General features: G+C 57.3%; 1 protein-coding gene across 2 annotated transcripts in view; it reads left to right on the top strand.

The window, feature by feature from the left end:
- Positions 1–971: 971 nt before the first annotated feature.
- ARHGEF1 (Rho guanine nucleotide exchange factor (GEF) 1) overlaps positions 972–16,981 on the top strand; it is a 23,826-nt gene continuing 7,816 nt past the window's right edge. The window contains exons 1-14 of one of the 2 annotated variants that reach the window (XM_011983125.1): positions 972–1,187; positions 5,442–5,484; positions 5,570–5,656; positions 6,142–6,255; positions 9,396–9,494; positions 9,702–9,744; positions 9,972–10,218; positions 10,643–10,672; positions 11,372–11,471; positions 11,651–11,747; positions 11,826–11,861; positions 12,744–12,881; positions 13,774–13,879; positions 15,690–15,835. In XM_011983125.1, coding sequence (XP_011838515.1) covers positions 5,461–5,484; positions 5,570–5,656; positions 6,142–6,255; positions 9,396–9,494; positions 9,702–9,744; positions 9,972–10,218; positions 10,643–10,672; positions 11,372–11,471; positions 11,651–11,747; positions 11,826–11,861; positions 12,744–12,881; positions 13,774–13,879; positions 15,690–15,835 — 1,267 coding nt within the window. In that variant the 5' untranslated portion in view covers positions 972–1,187; positions 5,442–5,460. The remainder of the gene's footprint in view (positions 1,188–5,441; positions 5,485–5,569; positions 5,657–6,141; positions 6,256–9,395; positions 9,495–9,701; positions 9,745–9,971; positions 10,219–10,642; positions 10,673–11,371; positions 11,472–11,650; positions 11,748–11,825; positions 11,862–12,743; positions 12,882–13,773; positions 13,880–15,689; positions 15,836–16,981) is intronic. The other variant, XM_011983116.1, reaches the window with a different exon arrangement.

Genomic DNA, 16,981 nt, shown 5'->3' with positions numbered 1-16,981 from the left:
GCCCCGCCCGGCTTCCTCCCCTCGGCTGCTGGGAGAAGTGGGGAGGAGGAGGGAGGGGCTGGGGCGCTGCTGCCAGCGGAGGGGCCTCCTTCGGACCCCACGGAGCCAGCGGCCGCACCTCCTCGGGCCTCAGTTTTCCCATCTGTTAAAGGGAGCAAAGAGGGGAGAACTCACACTTGACGAGTACCCCGTAGGTGGGGACGAACGGTGCGAGGCCGGGGCCAAGGCCTCCCACCTGCTCAGTGGAGGGCAGACGATCACTCCCATTGTACGGGTGGGGAAACCGAGGCCCGGGGAGCCAAACCGACTCGTCCCAGGGAACGCACATCATGAGACAGTGTGGAGTTGGGATTTGAACTCGCACGTGCTTTCCGCAAAGCGCCATCCTCCAACCTCCGCATGCTTTAGGGCCACCTAAAAAAGAAAAACAACAATAACAGCGACGAGGGCCGCTGTGAAGCTGAAAGTTGCAGAGTGCATTTGAAAGAGTTTTAGGAAAGCTCTTTTCTAGGTCATTAATTATACCGTGGGAGACAAGTGTAGGGAGAGAGCTGGAGGCCTTCTCCCATTGTACAGATGGGAAGACTGAGGCCTGCAGAGAAGTCATTACTTTTTGCAGATTACACTGCATGTCAGAGGGAAAGATGTACTGGAACTCAAGACTTTTGCTTTTCCAGTTCCAAAGGAAGGGGGGTGGGGTGGGGGACGGAGGGGATTGATGTACGAGCGTTGGAAATTCAGCGGGTCCCCTAAGTGGGGAGACTAATAGGACGGGGAGCCCCAATCCGCGGTCCGAGTGCTCAGCGCCGGGGTGACTCGGAGATCTCGGATCGAACTCGGGAGGAGTTGCACCCATCTGCACCTCCGGGCGCGGGGCGGGGCCCGGGGAGTGACGGGGGCAGTAAAGATACGGAAACGCCGGCCCTCCAAGACAGGCCAGAGCGGCCCTATCTGGCCTGCGTGGCGCAATGCAGCGCTAGAGCGGCCGGCGGGAGGAGTAGAGTCGTCGGGGCCGGAGCCTGGCAGGAGCCGGGCTAGAGCGGCTGGCAGGAGGAGTGGAGCTGGGCGCAAAGGTGGACTCAGGGCGGCTAGAGCGACGCGGCGGCAGGGGTGGGGAGAGTGCGGAGCCGGCGCGCGGAGGCTTCGGTTCCGGTGGCGGTGGTGGCTTTTCTTTCCACCTGGAGCAGGTGAGGGACGCGGTCCCCAGCGGGCGTCAGACCCTGACTCTGCACGTCCTCCCCAGCATCCCTAGCCGTGCACACTGCCACGTCCCCCGTAGGATTTAGGGCCCGCGTAAGACCGGCCACGTCCATGTAAGATTTGGGGCTCGTGTAGACCAGCCACATTCCGTATAGATTACAAAGTCTTTCAGACCCTCCAGGTTCCTGCCAGCCCCACATGGATAACTGGTTTCTCATAGACGTGGGGTCCTCATAGATAAGGCGCATCCCCTGGAATCCGGGGCTCTACAGACCATGGGTCTCGGGACCCACCACGCACCCCTATGGAATTTTGAGCCCCTTTTAAGTCTCCGGAGGTTCCACAGACTGGCAGCTGTCCCTATAGAATCATGATCCTGTATGATCCCTGGATCCTTTAGACCCACTGTGTGTCAAATAGAATCTGGGGAGTTACACATTCCAATGACTCCTTTTAGGTTCTTTAAGGTTCCCAGAAGTTCTTGGAGACCCCGAGTCACCTGCTCAATACCTTATAGACCCTGAGTCCTCCATAGAACTCAAGCACCCATGTAGCCCCCCAACCCAGGGACCTTCTAAACCAGTCCTAACCCCCCAGCGCCCAATGCACGTAGTGCTCCCTCTGCTGGACCCGCCACCCCCCACCCCCAGGCCTTGTCAGTTGCCTGTAGAGATCCATCTATTCTCTGACAGCTTCACCTATAATTCTCCAGCCTTTGTGGGACCCCCCCCCAACCCCTCGTCCTAAACAAGCAACACTCCTCGCCTCCATCATCTCCAGCCCCCAGGCCTCTGTGGAGCAGCCGTATGCAACTTGCACTCCTGCCTAGGCCACAGTGACCACATACCCGTGGCTTTTCCAGGCATCCATAAGAAGATGTGATGTGTCTCAGAGCTTTGATTCACATTTTAGTTTGTGAAGGGTAGGGTGGGGGCTCCCCATGCTCTGAAGCAATGCCCTCTGTTTTGTTTCATTTTGTCTTATTTTATTTATTCATTGAGACGAAGTCTCACTTCTGTCACCAGGCTGGAGTGCAGTGGCGCGATCTCAGCTCACTGCAAGCTCCGCCTCCCGGGTTCAAGCGATTCTCCTGCCTCAGCCTCCCGAGTAGCTGGGACTACAGCCTCGCGCCACCATGCCCAGCTAATTTTTGTATTTTTAGTAGAGACAGGGTTTCACTGTGTTGGCCAGGATGGTGTTGATCTCTTGACTTCGTGATCCGCCTGCTTCGGTCTCCCAAAGTGCTGGGATTACAGGCGAGAGCCACCACGCCCGGCCTGTTTTATTTTAAGACAAAGTCTCACTCTGTTGCCCAGGGTGGAGGGCAGTAGCACAATCTTGGCTCACTGCAACGTCTGCCTCCTGGGCTCAAGCGATCCTCTCACCTTAGCCTCCCAAGTAGCTGGGACTACAGGCATGAGCCACCACACCTGGCTATCTTTTGTAGAGACGGGGTTTCACCATATTAGCCAGACTGGTTTCGAACTCCTGAGCTCAAGTGATCCACCTGCCTTGGTCTTCCAAACTGCTGGGATTACAGATGTGAGCTACTGGGCCCACCAAATGCAGTTTATTTTAAATGCATAAACTCTGTAGCCCAATTGCCTAGGTCTGAGTCCTGGTTCTGCTTCATATGAGCTGTGCCTCAGTTTCCTTCTTTGCTAAATGGAGGTGAGAATAATAATAATCTCTTGGAGTCACTGAGAGGATTAAATGAGTTATTACCTGTAAACCAGCGATGCCATGCCTGGCACTTACTAAGTGTCTCTTATGTGTCAGCTATCATTTCGTTATCATTGTGATAAGGAATAAAGAGGCCGGGCCCGGTGGCTCAAGCCTGTAATCCCAGCACTTTGGGAGGCCAAGACGGGCGGATTACGAGGTCAGGAGATTGAAACCGTCCTGGCTGACAAGGTGAAACCCCGTCTCTACTAAAAAAAAAAAAATACAAAAAACTAGCCGGGCGAGGTGGCGGGCGTCTGTAGTCCCAGCTATTCGGGAGGCTGAGGCAGGAGAATGGCGTGAACCCGGGAGGCGGAGCTTGCAGTGAGCTGAGATCCAGCCACCACTGCACTCCAGCCTGGGGGACAGAGCGAGACTCCGTCTCAAAAAAAAAAAAAAAAGGAATAAGGAGATAAGAACTTGGCAAGCACACAGTTCCAGACCTGGCACCGAGCACTTGCAGAGATAATGAGCATCCCCTCCTTTGCCTTTTGTTTTGTTTTGTTTTGTTTTGTTTTGTTTTGTTTTGTTTTTGAGACCAAGTCTTGCTGTGTCACCCAGGCTGGAGTGCAGTGGCGCATGGTCTGTGCTCACTGCAAGCTCCGCCTCCCGGGTTCACGCCATTCTCCTGCCTCAGCCTCCCAAGTAGCTGGGACTACAGGCACCCGCCACTATGCCCAGCTAATTTTTTGTATTTTTTTTAGTAGAGACGGGGTTTCACCATGTTAGCCAGGATGGTTTTGATCTCCTGACCTCGTGATCCGCCCACCTCAGCCTCCCAAAGTGCTGGGATTACAGGCGTGAGCCACCGCGCCCAGCCTCCTTTGCCTTTTTTTAATCTCCCTGCCTCAGTTGAGCATTTCTGCCTGTGAGTGGGATGAGCATGCACCCTCCACGTCCGTGGTCATGTTTCATAGTGAGACAGGGTCTCACTGTGTTGCCCAGGCTGGTCTCGAACTCCTGAGCTCAAGTGATCTTCCCACCTTGGCCTCCCAAAGTGCTGGGGTTACCGGCATGAACCACCTCGCCTGGCCAGTTTGCAAATTTATTAAAGTGAATGTTTAGCAGTGCTTGAATCTTGAATTGTCCGAGCTTAGATATTGGACAAATACTCTTTATGGGAAAGAATAAAAATGATGCCTTCCCCAGGTGGACCCTCAAGGTGGCATTTGGACACTCCAGAAAGCATCATTGTTTAATCATCAAAATCCTGGTTACCATTTACTGGGGAGCTAGGGAGGAGGCCCATAAAGCAGGAGAAGGGCGGGTCTCTGCCAGCTAGGGTTATAAATAGCTTTGGGCTGTGGGGAGGCCCCCCCCCACTGGTCCACCCCACCCCTCTTTCCACAGCTCCTTCCCGCCTGACACGGGCTCCGTGGCATTAGTCAGACTAATTAAGGACACAGAAGATGTCGGTGGAAAGACTCAGAGAGAAGTGGAGACTCAAGGAGAGACAAAGATGGGAAAGACAGCAAGAGATGGGGGAGAAAAAGGGATGGAGAGAGATGAGAGACAGCACTTGAGACCGTGACTCGGAGAGGTGTGAGGATGGTGGCTGCAGAAACCAGATGCGGGAGGACAGAGGCACAGAGACAGGGACAGGACAGACAGAGCTACAGAAGCAGGAAGGGGGTGTCACCTCTGAGAAGGACAGATGGAAGGAGGGGAGGCAGGGACGGTGGGGAAAATGAGACAGTTCTGGAGGAAGGCAGAGAGAAAAATCAGGAAACAGGGTGAAGAGAGACCAAGACATGAGACAGATTCGAGGGACAGACAGCCAAGGAGAGCCGGCTGCAGACAGACCAAGGTGCACGTAGGGTGGAGGAGACAGACGCACCTTGGAGATGGGCTGTCTGAGGTCCCATCACTTATTTTCCAGGACTGGAAGCCTGGGAAGAGATGAGGTCCCTGGGGGAAAGAAGAACTGGATTTGGGGACTCCTGGTCCCTGAGGGAGGAGGGTTCTGAGTTTTGTTTTCTTATGTGGAGAGTTGGGGGTTGGGGGTTTGTCATTGTGACTTCCTGTCACAGGAAGTGGGGCTGGTGGGTTCCAAGCAACATCCTGCCCCAGGCCTGTCACAGACCAGAGGAGACCCCTGCACCCCACTTCTCTCCCGCCTCTCCTCTAACGCTCCCATCCCAGCTTGCCTCTAGGCTGTGCTCTCAGGAATTAGCCCCCAGGCCTCTGATCCCTCCAACCTGGGAGTCCAGTCCCCCAGCCCCCTCTTCCATGAGAGCGTTAGGGACTCCACATTGCAGGCTCTCAGACTCAGCCTTCCCATGGACCCAGGCTCCTGAGCCTCCAATGCCTGCCCCCGCAAGGCTCCCGTCCTTGGGCTCCCGCCCCCTGGCGGGTCTCTGAAGGGCTCTTTGTGGCCACACAGAGGCCCCATTGAGCTGCGGAGGCCGGGATGGGGGAGGCTGTTTACTCACCTTCACACCTGGGCCAGGAATCTGTGAGTAACCACCCTGGGCCGCCACCTCCCACCCTCCTAACCGCAGCCCCTCCTCTTCCCCCAGCCCTGCAGAGCCCAGGGAGATGGAAGACGTTGCCCGAGGGGCGGTGAGTGGACAGAGCAAGGGGTGAGGGGACTCTGGGGCTGTGGGTGGGGAGTTCTGTGGACTGAAGCCGCCCTCCCCTTCCACAGGCCTCCCCAGGCCCCTCCCGGCCTGGCCTGGTTCCCGTCAGCATCATCGGGGCAGAGGATGAGGATTTTGAGAACGAGCTGGAGACGGTGAGTGGTAGATAGGGTGGAAAAGCTCTGTCCCAGGCTCAGCATCCCGCCCCGGGTCCCCTCCCACCTGTAGATGTGTCTTCTCGGCCTCTTCCCACGGTCTGTCCCATCCTCTCATCTCTGTGGTACCTCCCTCCTCACCTCGTCGACCCCATACTCAGAGCCCACACAGCAGCATGGACGCCCACCCTTCTTACTCTTAACCCCATTTCTTATCATTGCTCTCTCCTCTCCCAGCAGGGACCCCAATTTCTTCTCTCCTAATTTCTGTCCTCATCATCCACCATTATAATATTAAGTCTCATCCATTCTCCCTGACCACCTGCCCTTGCTGTCATCATTATTTCATGGACACTGTCACCACTCCCCACTTCCCAGGAGCTAACCCTGACTTGGATCCCTTGTGAAGTATCAGGAATGGGTAGGGTCAACCCCAAGGCCCCTCCTCTTCTCCCCATTGTACTCACCCCTGCCTGAACCCCCAGAACTCAGAAGAGCAAAACAGCCAGTTCCAGAGCCTGGAGCAGGTGAAGCGGCGCCCAGCCCACCTCATGGCCCTCCTGCAGCACGTGGCCCTGCAGTTTGAGCCAGGACCCCTGGTGAGGGCAGGGCTGGGTGGGCACAGGGAGGGGTGGGGCTGGGACAGGCACAGCTTTTGGCGAATTAAACCAGTGAGCTAGTGCTGGGAGGGTCTAGAAAAGCAGATCTAGAAAACAGTGCCAAATCTAGAAAGAGAGAATGCCTTAGACAAGAGCCAGAAAGCACGCCACGTGACCTCAACAGGCTTACAGGTGCCCAGGGTAGATCTCAGTGCACAGCGGGCAGGGTACACACGGCAGGACCCCGCAGAGCCACAGGGAGTCCAGCAGCCTGGCACATCCCGTCCCACTTTGTGCCTGTGGCAGCGCTCCCCATCAGCCTGTGGCAGCGCCCTTCCGTGGACTCTGGGGTACCAAATCCTTCTCTCCAAAGCCTTCTCGGCAGATGCCAGCATGCAGTCATTCAGGGTTGGTGCTTGAGAGAAGGCTGTTAGCCATCCCAGGTGTAGGGGGCACAGCAGGCCCTGATCCAGAAACAAGAAAACTACCACACACAGCTCACAAAGGAGACCACAAAATTGTGGATCCAGAAGCCTCCGTATGAGGCAGAAGATACCTGGGAGGTGTGGATGGACAACCGTGCCATCCAGAAACACCTGCAGAGTCTAGAAAAACCAGCAGGTGATTTAGAAAGGGAGAGGCCACAGTGCTGGCTGGCGGTGGATCTGTAGACAAGGGTCTCGTCCCAAGAAGACCCGGTCCAGCCCAGCACAGCATAGGAGTTGGGGACAGCCAGGGCACTGCACCATGTGGACATGCGTAGTAGACCCCTCCAGAAAACGAGAAAATCGATAGAGTGGGGAGAAGCGCCCAAGGCATGCGGAAAGAAGAATACATCAGCTGCAAGACCAGAGGCTGGTCATCCTGACACCAAAGCATCAGATATGCAGAAATTTAGGAAATTGCAGTCTTTCCCCCGTCTGCATTCTCTTTCCAGAAGAGTGGCTGCCCGCACAACCACAGGCATGGAGACTCTGGCCCTCTGAGCAAGGGGGTCCCCCATTCAAGCCTTGGGGTTTCTAGACCACCAGATCATGGACATCAGCCCAGGGATCGTGCTACCATGTTCTTTTACAGATGTGGAAACTGAGGCCTAGAGAGGGTCAGGGACTTGCCTGAGGTTACCCCGGCAGCCTCTGGGCATTTTGAGGTTTATCCTCACACAGCTCCCTCACCTCATCAGCTTGTGGAGAGCCGATCAGAGATAGCTGTGGTCCCCTGGGCAGCTTCCTGTTGGCCTCTCTTAGAATTTTGCTATATTTGGGGGATGTGGAGAGTAGATATAGATTTGTTAAAACTGTTTAAAGTGGAGAAGGAGGACCAGGCCTGGTGGTTCATGACTGTAGTCCCAACGCTTTGGGAGGCTGAGGCAGGAGGATGGCGTGAGCCTGGGAGGTCGAGGCTGCAGTGACTGCACCACTGCACTCCAGCCTGGGCAACAGAGTGAGACCCTGTCTTGAAGTAAATAAATAAAAGGTGGGGCCGGGCACGGTGGCTCATGCCTGTAATCCCAGAACTTTGGGAGGCCGAGGTGGGTAGATCACTTGAGATCAGGAGTTCAAGACCAGCCTGGCCAACATGGTAAAACCCTGTCTCTACTAAAAATATGAAAATGGGGCAGGCGCGGTGGCTCACGCCTATAATCCCAGCACTTTGGGAGGCCGAGGCAGGTGGATCACCTGACATCAGGAGTTCAAAACCAGCCTCATGGTGAAATCCCATCTCTACTAAAATACGAAAATTAGCCGGGCACACAGTGGTACGCGCCTGTAATCCCAGCTACTCGGGAGGCTGAGGCAGGAGAATCACTTGATCTTGGGAGGTAGAGGTGCGATGAACCAAGATTGCACCACTGCACTCCAGCCTAGGCGAAAAAAAAAAAAAAATTAGCCAGGCATGGTGGTAGGCACCTGTAATCCAAGCTACTCCAGAGGCTGAGGCAGGAGAATTGCTTGAACCCAGGAGGAGCTTGCAGTGAGCCGAGATCGCGCCACTACACTCCAGCCTGGGTGACACAGCCAGACTCCATCTCAAAAAAGAAAAAGGAGAAAAAGTCCCACTCCCATTGGAGTGAGTCCATTTCCCAGATGAGAGCGCCCAGGAGCCAGGGCAGGCTGGAGTCCCCACTGTCACCCAGCACAGGGGCTGGCACTCAGGAAATGCGTGACGAATGACACAGTGAGCCCCGCTTGTCCACCTGTTCTTTACAAGCCCTCAGTAGGCACAGGGCACCATCTGGGACACAGATGGATCAACCTACAACACCCCTCAACACACACAAACCCTTGAGCTGCTCAGTCTTTCTAGGCAGCAGAGTGTAGTGGAGACAGGCTGCCTGGATTCGAATCCTAGCTTTGCCACTTAGTAACTGTGTGATTTTGGGTTTTATTTATTTATTTATTTTTGAAACAGTCTCGCTCTGTCACCCAGGCTGGAGTGCAGTGGTACAATCTCCCCTCACTGCAACCTCCATCTCCTGGGTTCAAGCAGTTCTCCCTGCCTCAGCCTCCCAAGCAGCTGGGATTACAGGTGCCCACCACCACACGTGGCTAATTTTTTAATTGTTTTATTTTACTAAAAATAAAAAAGACAGGGTTTTGCCGTGTTGGCCAGGCTGGTCACAAATTCCTGACCTCATGTGAGCCACCTGCCTCGGCCTCCCAAAGTGCTGGGATTGCAGGTGTGAGCCACCATGCCCGGCCTAGCTGTGTCACTAAGCTTGAATAAACTTGTCGAGCTCCGTTTTCTCATCTGTAAAATGGGGATACTCACGGTCCCTACACTTGAACATGTTAATGCACGTAGAGGGTGTAGAGCAGCGTCTGGTATACAGTAAGCCCTCAGTATAGACAGTAGTAGTAGGTATCATTATTGCCAGGAGGAGACCATGATGAAGAACCACAAAGGACCACGGCACAGGATGGAAAATTAGAAAATGTGAATGGCGGCCCCAGGGAGCCTGCAGGGGAACCCAGGGCCTGGTGTTAGGGGTGGAGGTCAGGGAGTTTTTCCCGGAGGAGGTGGCAGTTGAGTCCCTTAACCATGGGGTGGTCAGGAGGCGGGGAAGGCCCTCTTCAAAGGGAGACTGTGGTTTGAGGCGGGGTGGGGGAGCGGAGAGTCACACTGTGTGTCTCCCCCAGCTTTGCTGTCTGCATGCCGACATGCTGGGCTCACTGGGCCCCAAGGAGGCCAAGAAGGCCTTCCTGGACTTCTATCACAGCTTCCTGGAGAAGACAGCGGTGAGAGATCTTCAAGCTGCCCCAACCCCGCAATCCCTTTTTGGGCCTGCAGAGTCACCATGAGGTCCCCAACCTCTGCCCTGAGGGCAGCTGCTGACCCAGGCCTTCCCCAGCACCCTCACTTATGTCAGGGTTCCTGGCAGTCCTCCCGGCCTGCATCTCAGCACACCAAGTCCTCCTCTTCACCCCATTCTCTCTCTTGAGCAGGTTCTGCGGGTGCCAGTCCCTCCCAATGTCGCCTTTGAACTTGGTAAGGAGAAGGATGGGATGGGGGAGAGGTGTCTAGCAGGGACTACACCTCCCAAGAGGCTAAGGGGAGGGAGGCCGCACTCCCACGCTCTGCTCGGACAGCCGAGATTCATTCATTCCTTACTGGCAGCGGCCTCAGGAAGAGTGGCTGTTGGAGCCAAAGGTGGGTGGGGGCCGTGGTCCAAGCCACCAGGAAGTGGACCCTAGCCCCCATGTGTGTCCCTGCAGACCGCACTCGGGCTGACCTCATCTCTGAGGATGTCCAGCGGCGGTTCGTGCAGGAGGTGGTGCAAAGCCAGCAGACAGCCGTGGGCCGGCAGCTGGAGGACTTCCGCTCCAAGCGGCTCATGGGCATGACGCCCTGGGAGCAGGAGCTGGCCCAGCTGGAGGCTTGGGTTGGGCGAGACCGAGCCAGCTACGAGGCCCGGGAGCGGCACGTGGCGGAGCGACTGCTCATGCACCTGGAGGAGATGCAGTGAGTGGGCCAGCCCTGGTGGGAGCGTTGCCCCTCCCTAGCGCCGGGGCACCCCTGCTACCTCTGGCATGTTCCATCCCGTTTGCGGGTTCCCTCTTCAGCGTCAGGGTTCATTTCTTGGCACTGGGGCTCTTCCTCTGCCCTGGCGTTTTAACTCACCTTGGATCTGAGTCTTCCCTTTCCAACTTTGGGGTTCCCTTGTCATTTCTGGGTCTTGTCCATGATCTGGCACTTGGATCCCGTCCTCCTGGATGAGAGACCTCCCTCCCTCTTCTGACGGTCCTTCCCGATCCCTTCCGCAGTGTCCCCTCTCTGTCTCTCTTCCCCCTGCCTATCCCAGGACAGCAACCCTGAGATGTGTCCTGGGTGGACGGGGACCCCAGACCTAGCAAATATGTCACAAACATCTCTCTTCCTCCTACAGACATACCATCTCTACCGATGAAGAAAAGAGGTGAGGGGGGCAGGGAGGGCGGCAGGGAGAGGTGTGCAGCCTCCTGGGTTTGAAGGAGGAGGGGGCTGGGGGTCTGGATTCCTGGGTCTATGGGAGGAGAGGGCTGGGGACTTGGACTTCTGGGTCTGAGGGAGGAGGGCCTGGGGCCTGGACTCCTGGGTCTGAGGGAGGAGGAGGCTGGGGTCCTCGACTCCTGGGTCCGAGGGAGGAGGAGGCTGGGGGCCTGGGCTCCTGGGTCTGAGGGAGGAGGAGGCTGGGGGCCTGGGCTCCTGGGTCTGAGGGAGGAGGAGGCTGGGGCCCTGGACTCCTGGGTCTGAGGGAGGAGGAGGCTAGGGGCCTCGACTCCTGGGTCTGAGGGAGGAGGAGGAGGCTGGAGCCCTGGACTCCTGGGTCTGAGGGAGGAGGAGGCTGGGGTCCTCAACTCCTGGGTCCGAGGGAGGAGGAGACTGGGGGCCTGGACTCCTGGGTCTGAGGGAGGAGGAGGCTGGGGACCTGGACACCTGGGTCCTGGGTATTGGGTAGCAGCCCTTGCCCCTGTCCTTTTGAACCCTCTCATCTCTCCTCAGAGTCTCATGGGAAGTAGTTGTGGGGTCAGGATGGGAAGGCCGGGCCTCTGCCTCTAGTGGCTGTGTGTGTGTGTGTGTGTGTGTGTGTGTGTGTCTTTGTGTGTGTTGAGCCCTCACTGTCTCCTCCCTACAGTGCTGCCGTGGTCAACGCCATTGGCGTGTACATGCGCCACCTTGGGGTGCGGACCAAGAGTGGGGACAAGAAGTCGGGGAGGAACTTCTTCCGGAAAAAGGTGCTTCCCTCAGTGCCCTGTCCTGACCCTTTCCTCTCCAGAGACCCCCTGGGAGCCCCATGACTCTGGACACCTGGCGTCAAATTCTGCTTGGTTGTCTCAGAGATACACCTGGCGTCAAATTCTGCTTGGTTGTCTCAGAGATGCTCAGCCTGGTCTTCCTCCCCGCCGTCTTGCAGGTGATGGGGAACCGGCGGTCGGACGAGCCTGCCAAGACCAAGAAGGGGCTGAGCAGCATCCTGGATGCCGCCCGCTGGAACCGGGGAGAGCCCCAGGGTAAAGCGTCTCTGGCCTCTGCCCTCCCCTGTCTTCCCCAGTTCTTCCCACTCACTGTCTCACTCTCTCTCATTTCAGTTCCAGATTTTCGACACCTCAAAGCAGAGGTTGATGGTAATGGACCTGTAGCCAGAGCATCCATCCCTGGGGCCTGTGGGGGAGGGGGCTGGGGCCTGGATTCCTGGGTCTGAGGGAGGAGGAGCTGGGCCTGGACCCCTGGCTCTGAGGGAGGAGGGGCTGGGGGAGTTCCTGGGTCTGAGGGAGGAAAGGCTGGTCCTGAACCCCTGGGTCTGAGGGAAGAGGGACTGGGCCTGCACTTGGCTGGGGGAGTTCCTGGGTCTGAGGAAGGAGGGGCTGGGGGCTCAGACTCCTGGTTCTGAGGGAGGAAGGGCTGGGGGCCTGGACCCCTGAGTCTGAGGGAAGAGGGGCTGGGGGAGCTCCTGGGTCTGAGGGAGGGAGGCCTGGGGCCTGGACCCCTGGGTCTGAGGGAGGAGGATTGGGCCTGGACCCCTGGGTCTGAGGGAGGAGGATTGGGCCTGGACCCCTGGGTCTGAGGGAGGAGGGGCTGGGGGCTGGGACTCTTGGGTCTGAGGGAGGAAGGGCTGGCCCTAGACCCCTGGGTCTGAGGGAAGAGGGGCTGGGGCCTGGACCCCTGGTTCTGAGGGAGGAGGGGCTGGGGGCCTGGACTCCTGGGTCTGAGGGAGGAGGGGCTGGGGGCCTGGACTCCTGGGTCTGAGGGAGGAGGGGCTGGGGGCCTGGACTCCTGGGTCTGAGGGAGGAGGGGCTGGGGGCCTGGACTCCTGGGTCTGAGGGCAGAGGATATGGGGGACTCCTGGGTCTGAGGGAGGAGGGGATGGGGGCTCCTGGGTCTGAGGCAGGAGGGCCTCCTAGTCATGGTGGGGAAGGGCCTGAGCACAGCCTCTTGCATCCCCCGGTTGTTGTAGATTTGAGTTACTGTTCTCTCATCTCCCTCTTTCTCCCTCACTGTCTCCCCAGCTGAGAAGCCAGGTGCTACAGACCGGAAGGGAGGCCTGGGGATGCCCTCTCGGGACCGGAATGTTGGGGCTCCTGGGCAGGACACCCCTGGAGTCTCTCTGCACCCTCTGTCCCTGGACAGCCCAGACCGGGAACCAGGTGAGAGTTTCCTGGGCCAGGGCTCCGTGAGGCCCGGGGATCCAGGGTGGGGGTGCTGCCTGCCCCCTTGGCACCCCCAGATGGAAGCCACTCCTCAGCAACACCTCCCCTTTGCTCTTAGCATCTGCTCCTCCCTACTCCTGGTCACCACTGTCATGCGTAACTTTCCCCTTCCCTCAGTTTGCCCTTTCCACGACTTTCCTCCCAGGCTCTGACCTCTCTGCTGGTGCCGTGTCTCCCACCCCCTTGGACTATGTTTTCCATCAGCCCTTCATTTTCCAGAACCTTCCCTGAGTACATGACCAATCTACCCTCTGAGCTGCATAGCCCCCTAGGTGGGAAGCCCACCAGCCCCATGAGCTTCATCCCTCACCGTCCTTACACCTCTGTGGCCTCAGGCCCTTGGATCTCTGTGTGGCCAGGCCCAGGCTCACACACCGGCTCTGCCGACTCCTCGTGTTTATTTAGTGTTTTGGATATGACTCCCATTTATTAGCCTCCGTTTCCTTGTCTCTAAAGGAGTATGAGAGGGTGGGGAGGATGAATGGACATGGAGGCAGCACAGAACTCAGGCCCTCCTGACCTCAGGGGGCTGCAGTCTGGTTGGGTGGGAGAGATGTTTGTGACTTATATGCTAGGCCTGGGGTCCCCATCCCCCCAGGACACACAGGGGCACCCACTTCTGTTGCATCTTCACGCCCCTGCCCCTAGTGGCCCACGGTCGTGTTCTCAGAGGTCTTAACATCTTTCTGTCCGGTGCTGAAGTACATTGCAGCCTCGTGGTGTCTGCCAGGCACTGGGTAGCTTTAGCCCCCACATTTCCAGGCCCCCAGAGTGTGGGTCTCGTGGCCTCAGAGGCCTTCCAGCCAGCCCTGCTCCCTCCACCCCACAGGTGCCGACGCCCCCCTGGAGCTGGGGGACTTATCCCCGCAGGGCCCAATGAGCCTGGAGCCCCCGGCGCCCCCAGAGAGTACCGATGAGGGGGCCGAAACCGAGAGGTGCCCAGGCTGGGGTGCAGGGGTGGGGGCTGTGGCTTACTGGGCACTGGTGGGTGGGTGCAGGGTCGCCGCTGCCATCTGCGCCTGCCTGTCCCAGCCTCTCGCTCCGCCTGCTCCTCTGCTGCTCTCTGGGTCTCGCCATTCCTCTCCCTTCTTCTTTCCTTTTCTTATCTCCCTCCTGCTTCCTCATTGCCCCCTTTCCTTTATCCTTACTTTTTCCTCTCCTCCTTCCTCTCCTTCCTTTTTTCACTGATCTTTCTCCTCCTCCCTTCCTCTCCACCTCTCCTTCCATCTCCTTTATTTCCCCCCTCCTTTCTCACCTGGGTTTTCTTTCCCCACTTTCCATCCCCCTCCGATCTCCCTGCCACTTTCCATTTTTTCAGCCCTTCCTCCCCTTCTCTTTCAAGCCCCCCCCACCCCACCACGCCTCGCTCCTGCCTCCTGGTACCCGTCCCTCAACCCCCCACCCCTCTGCTCTGTGCCCCGGGGGCCCTGTCCCCCTTACAGCTGGGGGGCAGGCTCTGCCCCCTGCCCGTCCTTGTGCCGCTGCTTTGGGGACCCTTTGGTGGGTGTGGGGAGGTGGGTCGGGTGCCATCTGGGCCCACCTCTGACCCTGTGCCCCTCTCTCCCCAGAAGGTGGAAGAGGTGGGTGCCTGGGCCCTGGGTGGGGGAAGGGCTAGCCCCTCCCCCATTTCTCCCAGCCCCTCCCCTCTCCCCATGGCCACTCCCTCCCCTTCACTCCCTGTGAGGGGTGGGTGGGGACATCACCCTCCCAGTTGAAGAGCTAAGTATGGAAATCCTCCCCACCCCATAAACACCCCTCTGTTGCCATCCCCCTGCCTCAGGGAAGGGAGGGGGTCAGTCCTACGCTCCATCCTGGGTTCCCCATCCCTTCCCCCATCAAATTTCAGTATCCCCCCACCGACACCCCCCACTACCCCAGCGCCCCTAAAATCCCACCACTCCTCTGACTCTCTCCTCTCTCTTCTGTTGCATGTTTGATCCCTGTCCTGGTCACCCCTGCTCCCGTCCTGGTCTCTCCCCGTCTCTGTCCCTGTCCTGGTCTCTCCCCGTCTCTGTCCCTGTCCTGGTCTCTCCTTGTCTCTCCCTGTCCTGGTCTCTTCCTGTCTCTGTCCCTGTCTTCTTCTCTCCCCAATCTCTGTCCCTGTCCTGGCCTCTCCCCATCTCTGTCCCTACCCTGGTCTCTCCCCGTCTCTGTCCCTGTCCTGGTTTCTCTTCGTCTCTGTCCTTGTCTTGGTCTCTCCTTGTCTCTGTACCCGGCCTCTGCCTGACTCTATCCTTGGCCTCGGGGTCCAGGCTATCAGGGCGTCTGGGGCGCTCAGAGAGCCTGCGGGTGAGTGACCGCCGCCGGCCTTCCCGGGGCAGCCTCGGGGCTAAGGGCCGGGGTGGGGGCCGCTCCCGGAGCGACGTGGACATGGACCCCAGTTCCGCCACGGCAGTGCTTGGCCCTGCCCGACGAGCCACGTATGTCAACCCTCTCCCTTCCCCCATCCACTAAGGCAGCCTGGAGAATCAGGGAGGGATTGTTATCAGAGTCACAGGAATGGGCGTTGGAGGCTGAGGTCATTGAGGCCAACTGTGGTCACAGACCTTGGAGGAGGAGGGGTAGAATGCTTCTAGAGATCTGGGGACTGTAGTGTAGTCAGCTCTAGAGACCTGGTCTGCTGCACGGGCCACCCTGGGGGCATCGAATGCCAAGGCCACTGACCGGGGTTGAATGCTCTAAGAGGTTGAAGGCTGCTTCCTGGGATGGCCCAAGCTGGGGCCCTAACAAGGCCTCCGTCCACAGCCCTGAGCCTGGAGATGAGGGGGAGCCGGGGCGGTCAGGACTGGAGCTTGAACCAGAAGAGCCTCCCGGCTGGCGGGAACTTGTCCCACCAGACACCCTGCATAGCCTGCCCAAGAGCCAGGTGAAGCGGCAGGAGGTCATCAGCGGTGAGTACCGCCCCCGTCTGCCCCACTGTGACCGAGGACACAGTCCAGCTCTGGCAAAGGCAGGTGCAGAGACATGTTCATCTTGGTGTTATTTACCATAGGCAGAACTTGAAGGCAGCTTCAAATTCCCTCTTGTTCCAAGTTCAGATTGTTCCAACAGAGACCACTTCGATGGAATGTGAATGCCACTGTGGAAGGGACGTTTCCAAAAATTTCGAGTAGTGCAAGACAGTGCTGATGTTAAGAACACTGCATTTCTGGTGCAAGCCTTTATTTGCTTACTTGCAAAATGTGGGTACTAATAGTTCCTACCTCAGATATTGTCATGAAGATGAGACAATTTGTGTGAAATGTTTAGCATAGTGCTGGGCACAGAGGAAGAGCATTTTTTTTTTTTTTCATTTTTATTTGGGCAGGGTCTCAGTTGGTCTCCAGGCTGGAGTGCAGTGGTGCAGTCACAGCTCACTGCAGCCTTACCCTCCCAGGCTCAACTGATTCTCCCACCTCAGCCTCCCGAGCAGCTGAGACCACAGGCACGTACCACCATGCCTGGCTAATTTTTGTATTCTTTGTATTCTAATTTTGTATTCTTTGTAGAGATGGGGTTTCGCCATGTTGGCCAGGCTGGTCTCGAACTCTTGGGCTCAAGTGATCCTCCTACCTCAGCCTCCCAAAGGCTTGGGATTACAAGTATGAGCCAGCAGGCCCAGACAAGGAAGAGCATTTTAATGAGATAGTTGTTATTTGTTTGATCTTAATTGCTTAGGGGAGAAAAGATCTCCACGGGGGAAAGTTTGGGAGAATGATCAGTATATTCACAGTGCTTGCTTCTGCATGGAGAGATGATGAGTGTATCATTTTTGTCTTTTTCGTTTTTTCCTGTGCTAATTGTGCGGTGGCTGGGGAGGCTGGTGGCAAAAAGAGAAAGCTTTTTTTTTTTTTTTGAGACAGAGTTTAGCTCTTGTTGCCCATGCTGGAGTGCAATGGCACAATCTCAGCTCACCGCAACCTCCACCTCCCAGGTTCAAGTGATTCTCCTGCCTCAGCTTCCTGAGTAGCTGGGATTACAGGCATGCGCCACCATGCCCGGCTAATTTTGTATTTTTAGTAGAGACGGGGTTTCTCCATGTTGGTCAGGCTGGTCTC

This window comes from Mandrillus leucophaeus, unplaced genomic scaffold (assembly GCF_000951045.1).
Source record: "Mandrillus leucophaeus isolate KB7577 unplaced genomic scaffold, Mleu.le_1.0 Scaffold106, whole genome shotgun sequence".
NCBI classification, from domain to species: Eukaryota; Metazoa; Chordata; class Mammalia; order Primates; family Cercopithecidae; genus Mandrillus; species Mandrillus leucophaeus.
The sequence above is the reverse complement of the archived record's forward strand: the minus strand, read 5'-3'. Positions and strand labels throughout refer to the sequence as shown.